Source organism: Cygnus atratus, chromosome 1, assembly GCF_013377495.2.
Source record: "Cygnus atratus isolate AKBS03 ecotype Queensland, Australia chromosome 1, CAtr_DNAZoo_HiC_assembly, whole genome shotgun sequence".
Taxonomy (NCBI): domain Eukaryota; kingdom Metazoa; phylum Chordata; class Aves; order Anseriformes; family Anatidae; genus Cygnus; species Cygnus atratus.
This window is the reverse complement of record NC_066362.1, coordinates 86573485-86593832: the sequence shown is the minus strand read 5'-3', so window position 1 is coordinate 86593832 and position 20348 is coordinate 86573485. Positions and strand designations below refer to the sequence as shown.

Genomic DNA, 20348 nt, shown 5'->3' with positions numbered 1-20348 from the left:
GGTCCAGCTCCAAGGAGAGCCCATCTCAGCGCCCAGTGTTGTTGCCTCCGGCACTCCAGCAGAAATTTGGGGCCGTAATTTCTCCTCTACCTACTCTTTTCCTCATTGTGTCTTTTACTTGCCCCAGATACAATCCTGAACTGGAAAAGACCACCTGATATCTGTGCCTGGTCCCTCAATCCCAAGCACCTGACCGGGAGCATGAGGTATGAGTTAAAGAAGAGGTAGAGTTAAACTTCTTTCCAACACCCTCTCTGTAATGTTGGTGGGCTGTTAGCTACAGATAAATCAGGTGGTGCAATGAGCATTCAACAGAGATAGTACAGAAACAAAACGCAAGTAAGGGGCACTGAAGAAACGTTAAAATGTGTTGCTTCCCAAAGCCTTTCTACGTGATAAAGTACTCAACTCAATAATAAGACAACAGAATGGATTGTTTCTAGTTTATCTTATCACTCAAAACTGGAACCAGCAGATCCCAAATGTTTTTTTCCCTAAAATAAAAACAGAACTACATGAAGAAAGAGATCTGAAAAAATCATCTCTGCATTTGCTGTTTTTAAAAGCTGAGTTAGCAGTTCGTGAAATCTTCCTTGTACTGCAGCAATAACTTCCTTAAAATTATTGGTTTGATTAAAAATTTCAGCCATAAATAAATACTAGGGTTTTCTCTCATTCGTCACCTGAATATTTTTGCAACTTCCACATTTTCACCATTAAAAACACAATACCATTTATCTTGCTAATAAATGATTAATAAGACTGCATCCCCATTTCACCCCAGGTGCATCACAACTCTTATTCCTTATACTATCTAAAAGTCAAATTCCCCTTAGCAAGGGCTCTGCTCTCCAGGGTGACAAGACACTTGGCAAATTCTTAATTCTCATTCACGTAACACAGTGGCTACCCGTTCCCTCCATCTCCCACTGAAGGCAGCCCTCCTGTCTCTCCCTCCAGCTAACAAGATAGGGCAGATAGTCTTTTGACAAAAGCCCCTAGAGTACTTCTTTCTGGCATTAAGACCTCTATCATTTTGGTTTGTCTTTTTTTTTTTTTTTTTTTTTACCCCCAACACTATGTACGGGCTCTGTAAAAGCCAGAAAATGTTTTTTTTCTCCTCAACTATGTGCCACCAGAAAATGAAAAATTCAAGTCTGAGAGGATGCTTCAATACCTGATTTCCCCTATTTGAGTAAGGCCTGTTTATGATAGGGACCAGCACAGACCACCTCACTGGACAGCAGAACATGCGAGAGGTTTCCTTTGAAACCCTTTAGGTGAACCTATTGAGAAACAACTTACAACCAACAAAGCACTGTGAAGTTTCAAATGGCAACGGTGACCTCCGTGTGAAGTGTTTACACATCTAAATTTGGAAAGCTCTCAAGCTAGCACTGCTCGCACCCATTTTCAACAGACTTGATGCACTGTTGAAGCTTCAAGGGATAGCATCCCTTTCAGTGCAGCCATCAGTAAGACTTTCAGTTTTTGTCCATCCACCCTTTTTCACCAAACATGAAACACTATTGAAGACTCAAGGAACAGTGCCACCCTCCATACAGTACCTCACTACGTTTTTGAGTTTTTTTAAGCTAGAGACTATAGGGCCATTTCCATGGCCACATTCTATGCATGGAAGAAGCCCCACCCTGAGACACTCAGCATGTGAATTTACATATGGGAAAGCAGGCAAAAGAGAAACTGCACACTTACTTTTACAGTATTTCTTCAGGGTGCTCCCCTGCACACAGCTTCAAACCAAGAGATGCCTTGCCACACACGCCTCTCTGGAGAATGACCTAACTCTGGGGTTTGAGCACGTATACACAGGTCCAGCCTCACTTCTGGGAGAAATACTAAAATACCACAGTGTCCCTCACATTCCCCACGTGTAACAGTTATGACATCATTTCAGCCACAATCCTCAGTTTACAAATTGCTGGTCAGGTGCTTTCTACATTGATATTTTGACAAGAATAAGTGTACCTCTCTTTTGTAAGTGATTTAGTCAGTGGTACTTCAGAACAGGTGACAGCAGCGAAGTTTAACGCTTCAAGCATGTAAGATCTTTGTATGTTTGAAATTGTACTCCAGAATTTCCTATTGAAAAAGTTGAGATCATTTCACGAAGGAGATCTAGACTTGAAAGTGTGTTTGTGCTATACAGCAATATAACCAAACTTTGATCTGAAGCTGCGCTACCACAGCGTGAGAAACTGAAGACAAGCCTTATTCCAAAAAGCAGTAATAGATCCTGTTTGTCAAATGAGCGTGCGTTTATGTCAAGCTGGCTCTTCCCGAGGCCACGTCCCTCGGTGCTCGCTTGCTGTGACATTTGAAATGCCCTACTTTAAAACTGAAACAGAGCCAGCGTCTGTTCCCAATGCAGCGCACATGTTACCTTGCACTCCAGGAGCATTTCAGAACCACTCTTGATTTTCCAGCGTAGAGTTTACGTGTTGGCAAAGCCAACTCACGAAAAGATGGCCAGTCCAGGTAATTTGTAAACGGGTTATCTCGCTGGGCTATGTCAAACTCTGCACAATGATTGAGGATAACTTTCGATCTGTGTCTCAACACACTGATTTTCCTTAGCAAATGTCTTTGAATGTTCCACACAGCAAACAGAACTACCCCATGCAGTTAACAGGACTACAAACAATAAGCACTAAATTAACTTTCATCAAGAAACATTAAAATCCTTGAACATGAACTGAAATCTCAAAAAACATTTATTAGCTGCATTGACTGAGAGTGGCCCCATTTTACAGACACAGATTGTGACACACAAAACGAACGCAGCTTATCAAAGGAGAGAGTGAATTACCAGTACTGCCAGAAACCACATCCATTAGCGTGACCCCACAGCCCTTTGATCGAGCCCTCCTATTATATTTTCTAATTGTTCTGTGCTACTGTATAAATGCCAAAAAAAATATGATAACTCTTAATTTTTAAAAGGTTGATAAAAGCACCTTTCAAGTTACAATGGACAACTGCTTCTTTATGATTTAAGTTCAAAACAGACAACCTAAATTCTTCTCTGCTTTTAACGATAATTTAACAAACCTAAAGGTCTGAACAGTATATGGAAACACAAAATATTTTAATTTCTATGAAGATATCTACTTGTCATTTTAATCTGCAAGAGCTTTGTTACAGAACACACAGCACCAGGTGACTTAGTGTTAATCAAGCCTGTGCTTAAAACCCAAGACATACTTCAGAATAAGCTTCACGTATAAAGAAACACAGAAATTTCACATATTAGCACTAAGACTGAAACTACATAAGACAGGACAACATGCCCTGATCTACAATCCAGCAGGCCTATAAAGTCTCTTGGTGAGCTTTTAGATATAGAATTGTATAGCAAAAGAAACACAAAATTAGATGCACTGAAATTAATCAGCTCGGTAACATTATATATTTTAGGGTAATTAATAACCATCTGGAAAAATACTTCCATTTTGGTTTTCTTCTACCAAAACTGCAAGAGTAAGTTACTTCAGGTAATGACGCAGATGAGAGTTGTTTGCATCAGTAGAAGTGTCTGTAGTCGACTTTTACACGTATTTCAGATTCTGAAAGTATCTGCTTCTGAATATAAGCCTCCACTGGGCTCCACCACTGATAAGGCCACAAGCATTTAAGCTTTAAAGCAGAGAAAATAGTCATGGATATCTTGTTTATTTGCTGTTTTATATCTACCACATTTTATGCTTGAAAGGTACTTAATATATAAAATTCATTTGCATTAATGTCAATTTTTAAGGTGTTCGCAGTGGCACAAGTGTGCTGTAAATCTACCTGTTTTAGAGATGGCATTTATCAGCATATTGTAAGTACTGGCTTGTGAGTGAGCATGCCACAGTGGCAAGTACTAAGTGGATTTCATTCACAAGTACACCATATTCTGACAGCTATCCTGTCCCACTCACGCTGTCCATAGCAAAGTCTTTTGTATTGCTCTCACACCAGATTGTAGCTGAGCAGAAGATAAATCAGCGTGATTCTGCAACAGGAGAAATGAAAATGTGCAGTTTTCAGCAGGTTTGATATTCATTCAGGTACTTAAAGTAACCCAGTGATCATACACAAGCTACTTGGTGAGATAAAAGGCATTGGAAATTTGTATATTATGTGATGAATATTTCTAATTTCTGCAGAGCTGAGGACAAAAAATTATGCAATAATACAAAGAGAAGCTGTATCTATGCAACAGACAGCCAAAGGCAAAAAGATAACAGGTACCAACAGACTTTTCTCAACACAAACCTATCTGAAATAGCTTGTGTGATGAACCGGATATATGATTAACCCAATGCAAAACCACTTTCTGTTTTCTCCACAAGCATTAAAACACGTCTCTCACATAAACGACCCGAAATTCTAAAACAGATACCAGTATGAAACTGAATAGTCATCAGATAAAGAAAAATGCACTTGGGCCCTGTCTTCTTCTCGTCAAGAGGTTTCCACTAACTGAAGGCAAAAAGCAACAGTGTGCAGGATGTTGCAAGCTGGAGGAAACGGTGCTATTGCAAGTTTGGATGTCTTAACATGCCACAATATTAACGTGGTATGAAGGGAGTAACATGGGCCTTGCTCACAAAACTTCAGGAAACACACTTCATCACATCAGGTACTCGGTGTCGTTTTCTCAAGTGCTTCTTGTAGCACCCTAGGCTAACGAGGAGCTCGGTATTGCAGCAGGAGCAGAGGATGTCTGTGAAGCAGAAATGGGGATATGACTGACCCAGCGCAGCAGTGAGGATGGCTGGCAGCAGAACCACGAGCTTCTGCCACCTCCACGCATTTCAGATGAGTACCAGAGCATGGAAAACGGAAGCAAAGAAAAAGTTAGGGGAATCTGCTCTTAAGCACATCCAAGCAGGCTGAATGCTGCTGCCAGTCCTCGCATTCACCTTTCGGTGCCCATCAGCAGCTGCTGCCGCTTCAGCAGCGAGCACAACTAACCACCACGTGGTTACTCCCTTGCCCGTTTTGAACCAAGGTTCTGGGGTAAATAAAAGTCTCCTATTTAAAGTTGTCTAAGCTAACTCAACCCACATTTCTAAACAGATTAGGAAGTGATTATATAGGAGCTTACTGGCATATCTAGAGAGACGTGCCTTCTGGCAAAAAAAGCAGTCTGCCTTTCCCACAAAGATGTCTCAGCAAAACCAAGAATTTGGGCAGGCTGGGACCGAATTAAAGCTTATACCATTCTGCACTAACTTACCTAATTAAAAAATGCTGTCTAATCCCAGGCAGGATGGGAATTGTAAACTGTCATATTTGGGGGAAGACGTGAAGTAGACATAGATATACACAATCCATAGCAGACAGAGCTACATATCGCTGTGAGATTACAATCGTAAGCGCTTGGAAATTGCCCAGGATTAGAGTTTAAAAACAGACAACGTCAGAAGTTGAGCTAAAGTAGAAATCAGAGTCTTGCTAGTAGATGACTATTCAAGCAACACTGTGACGTAAAGTGGATTAGAAGTGGGGATTCAAAAGCTAATGAGAAAAAAAAAAGCTTACTTTTAAAAGTTGCTTGGTGCAATAAATTATATGTAAATGACAAAAACAACCAGCCTAACTGGTTGTTTAACTCCAGTGAGTCAATTTTTACTGAAGAGAGATTTCAAGACTTAACAGTGTTTCTAGAATAAAAACAAATGAAAAAGGAACCTAATTTTTCTTCCTTTCCTAGGAAAGGTAAATAATGGGAACTACTGGAAAAATAACCTCAAAGCAATGTAACCTAAAAAAGGAGGGATTTTTCTGGTTTTGTGTAATAGTTTTCTAGAGTGGTGAAGTTTCAGTAGTTGAACAGAGGCTGGACAAACATTGCTGACAGCTCAGACCACATTCAGTTCGCAGGAAGGGAAGCATGACCCTCATCTTCCTCCTGCTAAATAGAGAGCAGCAGCATTTACGCATTCAGTTCTCCTGAGGAAAGCTTGCACATCACTGAAGAATGATATTAAAATTCACAGATGTTACTCAGATTCCATCTCATGATATTTATGCTCAATATTTAATGAGTCAACCTATACCAAAGCATCTGGGACACGTCTGATTCAGCGACTCACTGAGCCTCAAAGATGGACAAGAAGAAGCTGAGACTTGCATTTCATTACCGAAAAATCCAGCTTGCTTTCAAGACTGGCATACTTTATACATGGACTGATCTTCTTCCGCATTGCCAGGACAGGGCTGGTCTCAAGTATCAACTAGTTCTTGATACATGATCAGTTATACCCTACTGGACTATTTTGGTGACATTCAAAGCATAGAAGATCAGGAATCAAAAGCGAAGTCACAAGAACTCGTTGTATTGCAGTGCAACAGTTTAGAAGTGACTAAACACGAATGTACTCAGTGTTTACCCTAATGCACTTAATGGAAACAATCCAACTGGAGGAAGACTGCAGGGAAGGAAAGAAAGGAAAAGAAAAAAAAAAAGATATCAAAGGGATCTCCCACATCACTGCCTCATCTTGAAATACAAATCCAGTACCCGACTTGTTTCTGCAGCAAGAGACAGCTTTCATGTATCCCAGGCTCATTATTACAAGATCAAGGTGCAACTTAATGATGAAGCTGTCTGAACCACTCAGGATCAAGACACAGGCAGTCACTTACAAAGCAAATACATTTTTTTGGACAAAGAGTGTCTTTAAAAGCATACAGTGTAAATTCAATGAAAATATTGCAATAAAAGAATAAAAAGATATTTAGAGCGCACACAGATCTATAGTCTCCAGCTGCCTGAGACTCCAAAGGATATGAAGTAAATATATTTGCATCCTAACACTGATTATATGAATGGACATATATATATATATATGCAGATATCTGCATATGTATTCTAAGTCTTGGGACTACAGTACAGTATATATTACACATTATTTATATATATTACATATTATTTATATATATTACACAAAAGGTTAATCCCTTTTTAAAAAGTAAAATAGTTTAGCCCATGTCATGCAAAGGTGACAGAATACTCAAAAGGCCTCTTGAATTTCTGAAGGACTGAAAATAATTTTTTCCACAAATTGATGTTAATACATAAAAACAGAAGCTGAATTCCTACCAATCTCACTCTCTTATTTCAGAAGAAAGCGACAGAAAGCAGCGAGTAATCCCATATCCTGTGTACCAATTTTCTTTTTAACAGCAAATGTAATAAGGTGTTGGCAATCACTTTAGAAGTCCTACTTTAAGTAGGAGCAAGGTGGGACTAGTTTTGGTGGGACTAGGAGACAGAAGCAGTAACACAAACCGTAACCATCAAACCACAGGAGCACACAAGGAAGACGTAACTGAGGTGAGGTCAGGTCAATGGTATCGCCAACCACAAACAAAGACCCCCTGGGCAGCAGCAAAAGAGGCTGGCAAATTTCCACTGTGCGATGCCACATGGCAACACTACTTCCAGGCACAACTGGCTCCTGCACCTCCCCTTCCATAGCTCAATTCACCTACAAGTGAAATAATCACAGGGGTAATAAGAGGCAGCCGGTTAGAGCGTAACGAGAACTGAGCATTCAACACTCAGACACCAGAAATACCAAACCAGCCTCAGTCCTGCCTCCTCGCTCACATCCCTTTTTGGTTCTCTGGTATGTATGGAGTTATAGCCAGCCAGCTTCTCTTTATTTGTTGCCTTCTCCAGACGATTCACTTTTTATTTTGCTTTATCAATAGCACGCTGCTTTCCACAAATCACTCTATTAAAACCTTTAAAATGGCTGCCTTGATTATCTCAGTCGATTTATTTGGAACTAGAAAAAAAATCATTAATCGTTATGGGGTAGGATCACCCCAACATTTTAAAAAAGTGGTTTTATACATATGCATTGTGCCTGTCTATTCTTTGGTACCAGCTTAAATGAGATTGTACTAGGGAATTTGCTTCAGACTTGGTCTCTTCATTAAACTCCTCCAAACCGAATTTGTTACCAACGGGTCTCAGTGACACACCACTCTTTCAATTGCCCATCTGTAAGCTCACCGAGTACAGTCTTTTTACTAACAGAAAAAAAAAAAAAAAGAAAAAAAACCCACAGCCAATTTGAGGCAATACCTACTCACTCTACTCTATGGTGTTTTAACAATTAAAAAGCAGCATTCTTTTCCTGTAAATGCTCTTACACATCTTCTCTATACAACCACTGAAAATCCAGTGGCCATACACATAATAGACTGAGCACATTAAAGGTGTTTGGTATTGTTTCAAAGAAATATTTTCCTCTCACTCATTCATCATACTGCCAACTTCAATTCTGACTCCACTATTTTCTGTTATTCAGAAAGCATCACTAATGAAGCAAATCTGGGGAATACAGCTGCATCTTTCAAAAATCTTCAGCTTCATAAAGCATTTGGTGTGTGCGAGCACACATCGATACAGAGCTGGTCTGCTGGGCACACACACACCGAGGCGCAGTGGAAGATGTACATCAGGAAGCTAAACGACTCACGTGAAGAGAGCAGTCATTCGAGCCCTTGCGATCGGACAACCAGGCAAATTTACAGAGCTCCTTTTTCAAGCAGCAGTTAATTTGCTAGACATGTAGAAGGAAAAGCAGCATAAAACACCTCTCTTAATTATGGTTTTTAGCTGTGACAGATGCAGTCTCTTTAATTGATGCCGGAGAAGAAAACTAATGCAAGAGGTTTAGAACATGAAATGTAACAGCACACCTGAAAATAACCAAACATCAAAAGCATTATGCAAAGAATTAAAGATGAAGGGCTGATTAAATACTCTGTGCCCATCTCCAACTACAAAGATGGTAACTGTAATGCTGCCTGGCCCTTTTTACTCTGTGTTACTTACAAAGACTAAGATGCCACATGTTGAAATACAACTGTAGTGAAAGCTGGGGAAAATAACACATCCGTGTTCTAGCTGTTTTCCCTAAAATTCAGGTTTTCATCTCTGCTGTTTTGGGGTGGGGTTTTTTATTTGTTTGTTTTTGTTTGTTTTGGGTGGTGGTTTGTTTGGTTTTTTTGGTTTTGTTTGGTCCAAGAAAAAGCAACAGAGAGAATGAGAGCTTACGGTACTTTAGGAAATTCACTCCCTGGGCAGCGTATTTCAGGACGAATGAGACGTTCAACAGCAACACCCAATCCTACCCATGCGGATCCGGTAAGCTGCTACTAGTTTTATGTTATTAGTTGTTTATAAACTCATAACTTAACGAGCTGGAACACGGCTGATATCAAAGCTACCACACACCTACCAGCTGATGTGGCCTATCCTGTTCTTCATCCCTGCATATGAACAGTGCAACTAACTTGCTTTAAATCTGTGATTAGTTTTGGTTTGTGTGATGGTTCATCCTGGGACAGAGGGGGAGTGAATGGCGCTTGGTTTGTTTAGTAAGTTCTCCCATTTTCTACCTATATAATAACGTATTTGCAGTTCTCCCTGTAGCAACAGCGGCTGAAGCTTTACACAATTTGACCAAAACGAGCCTTACTATAAGAAAATCGGTAGTTTCTTTTCTTAAATTTATAGACTTCAAACCTTTTCTAAATCTTACAACACAGGATGAGAAAGCCATAGTATTAGATATGCTACACCCTGACAAAAATTGCCCTAGAACATGAAAGTTTTTTTTTTATCAAGGTGGGAGGGAAGCTCAGCAGACAGCATCACAGCACTGTGTCTAACAAATCTAGAAAGCTCGAAAATGTCATATTGCAAGGAAAGAATATGATAGAAAACCATGCAAACAAGAGTACCAGAAGCTATGGAGACTTTACATTTTGAAACTCACTTTTATTGTACCAAGCACAATTCCTGACAATCATTCTGAAAACCTTGGACTTGATTACTCTCTGGAAACTATTTTAAACTAATGGAGTTTCTGTGGATAACCTACTACGCCAGTTAATTTAAAAAAAAAAAAAGCCTTCAGTCTTCTTCACAGCTACACGGAGCCATCCTTAGCAGCACGACCCTTCACAGAAAAGCAAATAAAGCTGTCACATTAAATACTTCAAAGGAATTATGGATCCACTTCCTTCTTGCAATAAACCCAGGCTGCTACTCCTCTAGATAAATTATTACCACAGTTCATTTGTACGTGGGTCCTCATTTTGGCAACATCAAACCCTTCACCTTCTATCAGAACCGATGTGTTCATTAGTCACAGAAACATTGCACAATGATAAAAAAAAAACTGCAGCAAAGATTTTGGGATTCTTGGGAAACTAGCCCGTCTCTGAGTAATTACATTTGTCCTCCTAAATTCATTTGCCAGTTTCAAGGCAGAATTTAAGTTGGATACTAGGGTTTACTGCCAATGTTTTTCACCATAAAAGCACTGTGATGTTCAACTGGAAGTAGCAGGAAGCTCAGCTTCCACCCATGGCCCAGCAGCAGGATTCTTCCCACTAGCATTAGGCTAAGCCACTGCCCCAAGTGAATGAAAGCAGAGTGCTACTGACAGCCTCCTAGAGCAGCTTGGCTTTCTCTGGAGACTTCAAATACAAGCACTGTCTGAAATCGAGACTAATTAGCCCACAAATGCTGAGGAAAACATAGCTAACACAGATACACTGATAAGACCCACTTTTTCCTTCTGTCACCACATGGTGAAATCGCTCTTAAGGAATGATAACGGTCCAGAGGACACGTCCCAGGCACGCACTTAGTGCCCAATCTGCACTAGACTTTCCTTTGGAACTTTGTCCTGAACTGACAAGCTTCAGGGCAGTTATTTAGAGATCTTGCAAAACCAGACAGAGTTTTGCAAGGACATAAATTCCCGGAGTGAGCTATCTGCCTGGGAAGGTACGATACGATGTGCAGATCCCTCTCGGAGCAGCTGTTTTTGAAGGCTGGAAGAGGCTATAAATAGAGTGCCACCTGATTGCCAGTCCACATGAAACTCAAACACAGAGTAAATAAGAAACGGCAGTGAGTTCTTAGGTGTATTCGTCCAATTCCCAGGCACCTCCGGCATTCCCTGTATGTTATATTTTAGTACAAGAACATCACCCAGATGAATGGGTCAGTATAGAGGTATCAGACGTGTGGCAAACATCTGCCAACACACTCTGAAGCGCATTGTTAGTGGTGTACTTGCTGTGAGAGCTCTCTTGTTGGCTGCAAAAGAGCATACAGATGTATAACCTGCTTTATTTTGTACTGGTGCTCGTAAGGGTTTTGACAAGTTTACCCCCCAAAAAAGGGGGAAAAAAGCACGAATGACGGCCAGGTGTCCTGATGCTACTGCTGAGAGCAAACAAAACGCTCGGCTTCCATTTGTTGTGGCGGCTGAGCCGGTGCAACAGGTAGCAACTTGCCTTCCAGCTCCGAGGAGCTGAGCGAGGCCCGACAGGCGGTGCCACCTGCCTGACTTCAACCAGGTCCCGGAGGCGAAGGTCCGGGGGAGCCCCGCCAGCCGGAGCCCGGCCGGGCAGGGACCCGCCCGCCAGGCGGCACAACGCCCGGCCCGGCGCCCGGTGCGCGAGGGCCACCAACGCCATTTTGCCGGAGGAGGGCTGCGGGCGGCGGGCTGACCCCGCAGCGCGGCTCCCGCTGCCCTCGGGTCAGGTCCCTCCCGGGCACGGGGCGCTCCCGCAGGGGGAACCCTCCCGGGGCGCTCGCTGCCCCCCACCGACGGTTCCGACGGCCGCCCCCCACCCTTTAACCGCCCCCCCCCCTTACCCAGGTAGTGCCTCCGCAGCAGGCCGGGCTCCTCCAGCCCCAGGCTCCGCTTCCTCACGTCCCACAGCAGGTGGGGGCAGCGGCCGCGGGACATGGCCCCCGCCGGGGGGGGGCTGCCGGGCGCTCCGCTGCCGCCGGCCGCCCCGCGCGATCACCATGGAAACCGGCCGGCCCTCGGCCCCCCCCGCCCCTCCCCGCCCCGCGGCTCCGAGAGGGAGAGGGAGAGACAGAGCGAGGGAGAGAGAGAGAGAAAGGGGCGGGGCCGGCCGCCGCTCCGAGCCACGCCCCCCGTGGGAAGCCACGCCCCCCGCCGGTGAAGCTACGCCCCCAGGGAGCGCTGCCCCGCCCGGGAAGTGACGGGCGGGGTGAAGCCGCGCGGCGGGCGGCCATCTTGGGGTTGGGCGCCGGCCATCTTGGCGGGCCGCCATCTTTGAGGCGGGAGCGGGCCGGCGCCCTCGCCCTTCCCGCGGAAGGCCGGGACGACTCCTCCCGGCAGCGCGAGGAGGGCGGGGCGGCCGCAGCCAATCGCGCCGCGCCCCTCCCTCCGCCCCCCGATCGCTCCACCAATCAGCGCGGTCGTGGCCGGCGGTGGGCGGGGCGGCGGCTGACCCGGCGTGCTGTACCGAGCGGCTCGAGCGGCGCAACCGGAGCGGAGCGAGCGGCGGGCCCCCGCCGTGCACAAAATGGCGGCCGCCGCGGCGGGGCTGCGCGCCTCGTACCACCGCCTGCTCGACCGCATCGAGCTGGTGCTGCCGCCGCGCCTGCGGCCCTTCTACAACCACCCGGCGGGTAACGGCCCGAGGGGTCACCTTGGGAGCGGGGGGAGTGGGGACGGGACGGGACGGGGCTGGGGCTGGGGCTGGGGCTGGGGCTGCGCCGCTTTTAGGGACCTCCGCCCCGTAGGCTGGGGGTCGGCGGTGTGAGCTGGGGGGGCGCCGACCTTGGCCTGTCACCCCCCGGGGAAGCAGAGAGGGCTCACCTTTAGGGACCGTGTACGTATACAGGCGTCTCGGTGAGAACAACGGCCATAATCCGCACTGATGGCTTCAGTAAGAAAAGCCACGGGACAAGCAGGTATCGGAACCGAACCCCTGCCGCTAGGTTTCAGCCTTGAATGCCTCGCAGGTGGGTCCTTGAGAAAGCCATGAGACAGATGTCACACTGACTGCAAACACGCAGGTTAAAGATGAAAGGCTTGTGTTTCTCTTTGAGATAACCAGGTTTCTGGACTAATTTAGGACTGACTCCTCCAAGTGCCATTCTCATTAAATTATAAATCACTTGCAGCAAGCGAAGGACAATGTTTGCTTCTTCTGTGGCACAAAGAAAGCTTCCAGGAAGACGCCTGGTCCTCTGAAAAGCTGTTTGTTTAGCTGACACCACACAGACTGAGGTTGCTGGAGGACAGCAGAGGGCAAGGGGTACAGCACACCAACTCCCTGGCTGCTGCAGAGCAGGGAACATCGCTCTTTGCAGCCCCAGAGAAGTGTGGGCTGAGCTCCCTCCCCTTCGGCCTCCTAAGTTCACTTTTCCTGGTCAAACTAAACTCTCCGGAACAAAGGCTTCTTACATTTATTATAACTTTTTTTTTTTTTTTAATAATTTATTTACACACATGATATCCTCTGGTAATGTCCTTGCTCCAATGTGCTGCTGTCAAATTCATCCTTGAAAATTTCTGTGTGTCAGGATCTAGGACAAGCTCGCACTGCCTGGCAAATGTTGTTTACTGGCATGCCTCTGGGAGAGGTATCCCCCTGACAGCACTCAACAGTCTTCCCTCATAAAAAGCTTGGCTCGGCACCAACTGCTTCTGCCTTTTGTAGTCCGTAGTTTTGAACTTTCAAGTTACCTAATGTTAATAAAAAATAACATCAGATGTCTTGAAAATCTTACTGCTTGTTTAGGGAATGTCGATTCGATCACTTGTACACCATCCCCCCAGTTCTCTGGTACTCCAAATTTGAACTTGTGCTTCAGAAGAAAATAGATGATAGCAATTAAATCTACTTTTGTGGAACCTCCGTAAGTTGGGTTTATAAAGAGCTGTATTTGCAGCCTGATACAGAAATACTAAGTAGCTGCCTGAAAGAAAACAATGACTGAAATTTGCATCCTGGAAAAAAAATTCACGTGTAGGGAGAAACGTTCTCTTCTTAACGGGAAAAGTGATCTGCTAGTAGCTGTTAACTGCTGTTTTAAACTTGATCGCTGTCACGAGCCGCCTGGGTCTCGGAGGGCTTTATGCAAAGCTGCCAAGCCCATTTTTGTTGCAGTTGTGCTGCCCTTCTACAGGGCTTAGTTGGCTTTAAGGTTATGGAGCAACTGATATTCATAACAATAAGCCTTATCCTGCAAATTGTAAGTGGCTTCACGGGTGCTTGCTGCAGAAACCTGACAGTTAATTTCTCCAAGTTACGGTTTCAAACCTGTTTTAAAACGCACAGTATAAAGAGTTACTGTAAGGCCTTTTATTAGGCTGAATTGTTAGTAAAAAATTAGCACACGTAAAAAGCAAACAACCAAAGTCCTAGTGTTTATAATGCATACTTAAAAGCTTTGAACCGTAATATGTAACGTATTAAAGCAAAAACTTGGCTTCATCTCGCGTGTCATCTGAGTGCTGAGCAGTGGCCTTCAAGACCTAAAACTGAATGTGGTTTGATGAAATCAGAAGCAGTGCCTTGACTGTACTCCAGTGCAACAGGTTGATATCTTGGGTTGTGGTCCCTCTTTTGAAGACTTGGAGCAGTAGTCCTAGGTTAACGATTTCCGGCACAGCTGATGGTCTGCGTGTTATAGGTGTGGCATTGCGGTGCTTTGTGTTAACCAACCAGTTGCCATTTTAGCACCACTGAGAGAGAGATTTTACCCTCCAGATCCCATTCGGTTGATTTTTCTCCCTTTCTTTCCATACACTTGTTCCTCTTCTCCCATAATCCTCCTTTGACTATTGGTAGAATACTGGGTTGAGAATTATTGTTTCTGCTAGACAAACGTGGTTATTCAGAGATGCGTGTTAGAGGTCCACGAGAACGCCCTGATACCTGTATTTGCAATTTGTACTCTCTTTAAATGTCTAACGCTGCTGTGCAGGATGTCTTCTGTAGCATTAAGAGAGAGGTTGAGATTTGGACTGACTTGTTACGATACCAGTAATAAAATATTTTGGGGTTTTATTTTACAAGATTCAATTTGCAAAGATTTCAAACACTAATTCCATTAGTCCAGTTACAGAGTAATTTTTTAATCATTATATAGAAACTGGCTTCATTCTTCCTGGGCCTGATCCTAACTTTTCCATTATAAATGCATCTTGTTTGCTGCAATACCCTTGTTTGCTTGAAAGTCCTTTTTTTTGCTACAGAACATCTATTGCAAAATCATATGGACTGATTATGTAACTGAAGGTTGATGCACTGAGTTGATGAAATGTGAGTATTAGGTGATACAGCCTGTACAGTGGTAGAAGCTGTTCTAATATATGCATGTGTGTATTAGTTTAATTCATTATCAAAAAGGAAAAAAAAAAACTAACAACTCAAAACTTACTGTCGGCATTGTAACAACCAAATCCCACTGAGTAATTTAACTCTCTTTTCTCCCTCAGGTCCCAAAACAGTGTTTTTTTGGGCACCTGTTATGAAATGGGTAAGTATAAGATGCCAACTTATGTCTGGATGTTGATCAGAGGGCAATCTGAAGTAACCCATTGGGCAAGCAATAGTTTCCCAGCAGGTATCTGAGCCTCCAGAAAGGTTTGATGCCAAGGCTCTAATTTTTAATATATGTGGAGGAACAATATTAGCCTTAAGAACATGTGGTGCAACATGCCATGGGTATAAGGGGAAAAACAGAAACAAGGCTTTGTGGAAAAACTGTGCTCTATATTGAAAGTTTCACAAAAGCTTTATTTTGTGAAACACTCGCTGTTGTTCAAGGTAGGCGTGAACTGGCATAATTCAAAGCTCTGAAAGCATGTATTTTGGGCAGCAGTAGCTCTCTGCTTCTTGTGTGGTTCTGCTTCCCAGTTCATTACCCTACCTGTCCTGTGTTTGTGCATGTGCGAGGTATATGGCTAGTCCTAATTCACCGCTTTCCTCCTGGTTATTGTATTTGTACAGATAAAGTAAATGAGCTCTAAAATCACAAAGCTGCTCAGTCTCCTTGTTTGATAACAAGCAAGGATATAACCTCCTCTTCCTATTGCCAGCTGGTTTGTAAGCGTGCTGTTGTGAAAACCCAGCTTCGTATAGGCCATGGGCAACACGTTATGCTCCAAGCTGTAGCTTGTTTTCGTTGTCAGTCTGATCCGCTGCTGCGGTAACTGTGTGGTTAACCTTCCCCTTTTTCAGAGGGTCTCCCAGGCAGTGTGCTCCTGAGCATAGAGGCAACTCTTTTGAGCAGGTTTGCTGTCTGCTGCTGTATCACAAGAGCTAATACACAGGTGGTTTCTTCTTCTGCGAAAGTGCAGGAAGGTCTCTCTAAGCTCACAGTGAAGTTCTTCACTGAGAAATTAAAATGACTTTTCCCCTACATGGCAAAGGCAAGTTGACTGCTGTTACCCAAGTGGGCTGAGAATCTGTACCTCTGTGACACCACTGCAGCAACATCAACCCTGGAAGTGAGGCAGCACACAGAAATCTCTACCCTTAAAAACTTCTCTTGATTAGAGTACAAAGTAGCCCTTAGTGGCAGTGAGATAAAAGCTTTAGGGCTTTTTTGTTCATTTATTTTGGTGAACCCCTGTAACAGAACAACAAATTGCATTTCCAGTAGATGGCAATAACACAACAAAATAAATCAAACAATGTATTTGCTAGCAACATTCTCAAATAGGTCAGTCGAGCTATTTGTCACTTCACTGGGAAGTTTTCCACTGAAATTATATTAAAAAAAATAAAATTCACTTTTACCTCCTCAGATGAAGTTGGGCGAAGACTGCATGGTGTCACATGTACGTGTGTAGCAACAATATCTTAGCCTGAGCTTTAGTAGGAAGGGCCTTATTTAGACAAGGTTCTATTTGCTGCATGAAAACCAATTAGTGCTTAAAGCAGCTGTGCTGAAGTTAACCTTGTTCTTAACCTCATACAAAGTTGCCACTGCCTGGGATTTTACTGCAAGCCAGTTGCACCCCCCGTAACTGTGTTCTTATTTCCACCACAAGGGACTAGAAGCATACCGGGTGTCAAAGGGTAATTACTCTGCTCATACAATGCATCCCATCTCCTGCATAATGCACACAGAATAAACACTGAGCTTTAAGGTAACTTCACAGAATCACTGAATGGTTGAGGTTGGAAGGGGTCTCTGGAGACCATCTAGTCCAACCCTCCTGTGCTCAAGCAGGGCCAGCTACATCACATTGCACGGGACCACATCCAGGTGGGTTTTGAATATCACAACAGAGGGAGACTCCACAGCCTCTCTGGGCAACCTGTTCCAGTGCTCTGTCATCCTCACAGTAAAGAAGGTTTTCCTCATTTTCATAAGGAACTTCCTGTGTTTCACCTTGTGCCCGCTGTCTCATCCTATCGCTGGGCACCACTAAGAAGAGTCTGGCCCTGTCATCTTGACACCCTCCTTTCAGAAACCTACACGCGTTGATCAGATCCCCCTGAGCCTCCTCTCCTCCAGGCTGAACAGGTCCAGCTCCCTCAGCCTTTGCTCATATGAGATGCTCCAGTCCCTTAATCATTTTAGTAGGACTTCGCTGGACTCGTTCCAGGATCTCTGTGTCTCTGTTGTACTCAGGAAGATTCCCTTTGTGAAGCATTTGATATGTCATGGTATGTCCTGGTGCTGGATTTATGCTCAATGAATTTCTCTTTACAGGGCTTGGTATGTGCTGGAATGGCTGATATGACCAGACCAGCAGAAAAGCTCAGCACAGCGCAGTCTGCAGTGTTGATGGCCACAGGTAAGGCCAGTGTACACCATGTTTCTACAAAGCACCATCTGAACTGTATTCATTCCTTTTTGAATTGTCAGCACTAAGCCACTTCTTTAGAAAAGGCTCAGCTATAACATGCCAGATCTCACTGTTGCTTTTACATGATAACTGTAAGACAGACCTATACTTATTATTAAATCTGTAAGAGTCCTGTGAGTATTTACAGTTTCATACGAGTGTCTTAATTTGGAATTGTCCAAAGTGAGTTTTTTGAGTTAGGATACAAATTTGATCCCTTGAGTTACAATGATACCACTCGTTCCAGTAAGGGACCTCCTCTGCTTCAGGTCAAGAAATGTTGACATCAGTCCAGAACACGGTGGCTTTTTTAGAACAGACTCGAGGGGCTTAAACAATGCTAGAGTAATTATACTAACGTAACTGGAAAGAACTTCCATGTGCTACAAGAACTTGGAGTGGTATACAGACTACTGCACTGCTGTTTGCCATGAATTTTCACACCACCAATACCAATATTCCATACTCAAGTTGTTCTACCAGATCTTGTCGGGGTTAGACTTGTGACAGATAAAGCTGAAAATCAAAACTAAGGCTGCCACCTTCTTCCTTTGCTGGACTTTGTTTTGATACATGACTCAATGCTATGTGCTTTGCATGATATGTAAACCCTTCTTGACTGGTGGTTTCTATAATCTCTAAATGGGTGCAGCAAACTAGATATACTACAGCAAAATGCCACTTCCCTAGAACTGTGCCAGCACATTAAGGTTTGTACTGCTGTAGAGTATAGAGGATCTTGATTTGATACTAAGACTGATTTATGTTATTGTCTGGCTATGGTATTCTGGAAAAATGCAATACATACCCGTAGCTTTCCCACTGGCATTAGTTGTGCTTCTAACTGAGAAACAGCTAATTAGAAGAAAAACAGTTGTCCAACATGAGTTGTAAAACTTTTGTGTACTTAAACTGGCCCATGAGTCTGTCCTCAAGGTTAGGGGGAACGCCTGAATATTTATCTACAAAGATGTAATGTTGTTTAAACTTTTCTTTTCATTCAACAGGCCTTATTTGGTCAAGGTACTCACTGGTTATTATTCCTAAAAATTGGAGCCTGTTTGCTGTGAACTTCTTTGTTGGCTGTGCCGGTGGCTCTCAACTCTTCCGAATATGGAGGTATGTATTAAGAAGGACTTCTCTATGCATTGTAATTAAGCACTCATGCCACCTAATCTTAACCATGAATTCATAAATTCTACCAGCCTTCATGTCAGTACAGCAGGAAAGAAGAACTGAACAATTAATTAAACATAGCAGAACTTTTTTGCTACATTTTTAGTTTTCCAGATGAGTAGGGGGAACACTTCTAAATATTTTCGTTATAGCTAGAGCACATTTTAAGGAAAGACCTATGTAAAGTTTCTAGGTTTAAGGCATTCTTTAAAAGCTGCAGGTCTGACTGACAAAAAGCCTAGACTACCTCGTAAGCTTTGTGCTTCTGTCAGCTTTCACTGATGAATCTGATCAGTTCCAGCGAGATCAAAGGGCTCTTAAGTAGAGCAGCATTTTGATTTTTTTTAAAGTTATTTCTTGAGGGGAGAATTTGGAGTTCTCTGGCTCCTTCACTACTGGACAGAAATAATGCAAACTAACTTAGGTAAGAAGCTACTAATTAGTTACTAAGCTGAGCTACACATGGACTTGAGGGTAGAAACTCAGGATAGGAATTTTAAACCTCCTTTGCTGAATACGTTATGAAGACGCTGTTACTGTAACTGGAGCTCTATCCTCAGTCTGTGCTTTTTTTTCCTACAGGTATAATCAGGAGCTAAAAGCAAAACAACAAGATCAGCTGCTGCAAAAAGATGCTTAACCCTACAGGTCAAATCCAGCAACGCACAAACCCTTCCCCATGGGACCTAGCTTCACTAATTTTAACCTTTTTTCCTCTGAGAAAATGGATGGGGAATTCTAAATGTCTTGAAAGCAAGTGTTTTCTAAGTGCAAATAACAAAGTATCTCCATTCACTTAAATAAAGTGCAACCTTTTAAATTTAAGTAAAATCCTATGCCTTATGTTAGGGAAGTTACATTGTCTCTTTAAAAGAAACTGGTTGTGGATTGTGCCTTGAATTGTTTGTTGGGCCCCACCTTATCTGACTCTGCTGAACACATGTAGGAGTGACATGGTATCAGTGACTGTCAGCCAAAGTCCCAGACGGAAGTATTCTTTTCAAATATCATGCTGAGACCCTGTGTGGGGGTTTTACCATATGTTCAGAAGTCAGTGACAGTGGCATCTGCATTTTATTCTCTGATATTCTTCCTTGGTAGTTTAAGGATATTCTTTTCAGCTTCAAGTTATCTGTATCTTGATTCGTTTCCCAGCCACCACCACCTTTATCAAAAGGAGGGCAAGCCTTTACATGCCAGTAGCATGGGTTTTGGTTTGTTTTTGGTGGTGGTTTTTTGTTTGTTTTTAAGCTTCTGTCATCCTCTACAACTAGAGGGCACAAGTAGATGGGCACATTTAAGTACCTGGTTCCTGGGAATGTGAAAAATAAACAGCCAAAACATCTGTTACTCACTTTCTGTGCCCTCCTTAAGTACATACAGATTTTCTGTGAAGTTGTGCAGTCAGAAAACTTGTACGTGTCAATCCTCCAAAACTTTGGAGGAAGTGGTCTGCTCCCGTCTGTGGCATGTTTATGAATGAAACGT

General features: G+C 43.3%; 2 protein-coding genes across 14 annotated transcripts in view; one reads left to right on the top strand and one right to left on the bottom strand.

The window, feature by feature from the left end:
• The window catches only part of DCAF6 (DDB1 and CUL4 associated factor 6), an 83370-nt gene extending 71469 nt beyond the window's left edge, over window positions 1–11901 (bottom strand). For 4 of the 13 annotated variants that reach the window (XM_035540978.2, XM_035540979.2, XM_035540980.2 and 1 more), the window contains exon 1: window positions 11711–11899. In XM_035540978.2, the coding sequence (XP_035396871.1) occupies window positions 11711–11804 (94 nt within the window). In that variant the 5' untranslated portion in view covers window positions 11805–11899. Of the gene's footprint in view, window positions 1–11710 lie in introns of all 13 variants that reach the window. The other 9 variants (XM_035540974.2, XM_035540975.2, XM_035540977.2 and 6 more) reach the window with 5 other exon arrangements.
• Window positions 11902–12280: 379 nt separating this feature from the next.
• MPC2 (mitochondrial pyruvate carrier 2) lies at window positions 12281–19691 on the top strand. Its single transcript, XM_035540990.2, has 5 exons — window positions 12281–12499; window positions 15321–15361; window positions 17549–17633; window positions 18692–18803; window positions 19443–19691. Exons 1-5 carry the CDS (start codon window positions 12394–12396, stop codon window positions 19498–19500), a joined length of 402 nt encoding a protein of 133 aa, XP_035396883.1. The 5' UTR covers window positions 12281–12393; the 3' UTR covers window positions 19501–19691.
• Window positions 19692–20348: the final 657 nt, after the last annotated feature.

Coding starts and splice junctions, on each gene's coding strand:
- MPC2 (XM_035540990.2), top strand. CDS start 12,394: ATGGCGGCCGCCGCGGCGGGGCTGCGCGCCTCGTACCACCGCCTGCTC. Junction 17,634..18,691: donor TGCAGTGTTGATGGCCACAG/GTAAGGCCAGTG, acceptor TTCATTCAACAG/GCCTTATTTGGTCAAGGTAC. Junction 18,804..19,442: donor CAACTCTTCCGAATATGGAG/GTATGTATTAAG, acceptor TTTTTCCTACAG/GTATAATCAGGAGCTAAAAG.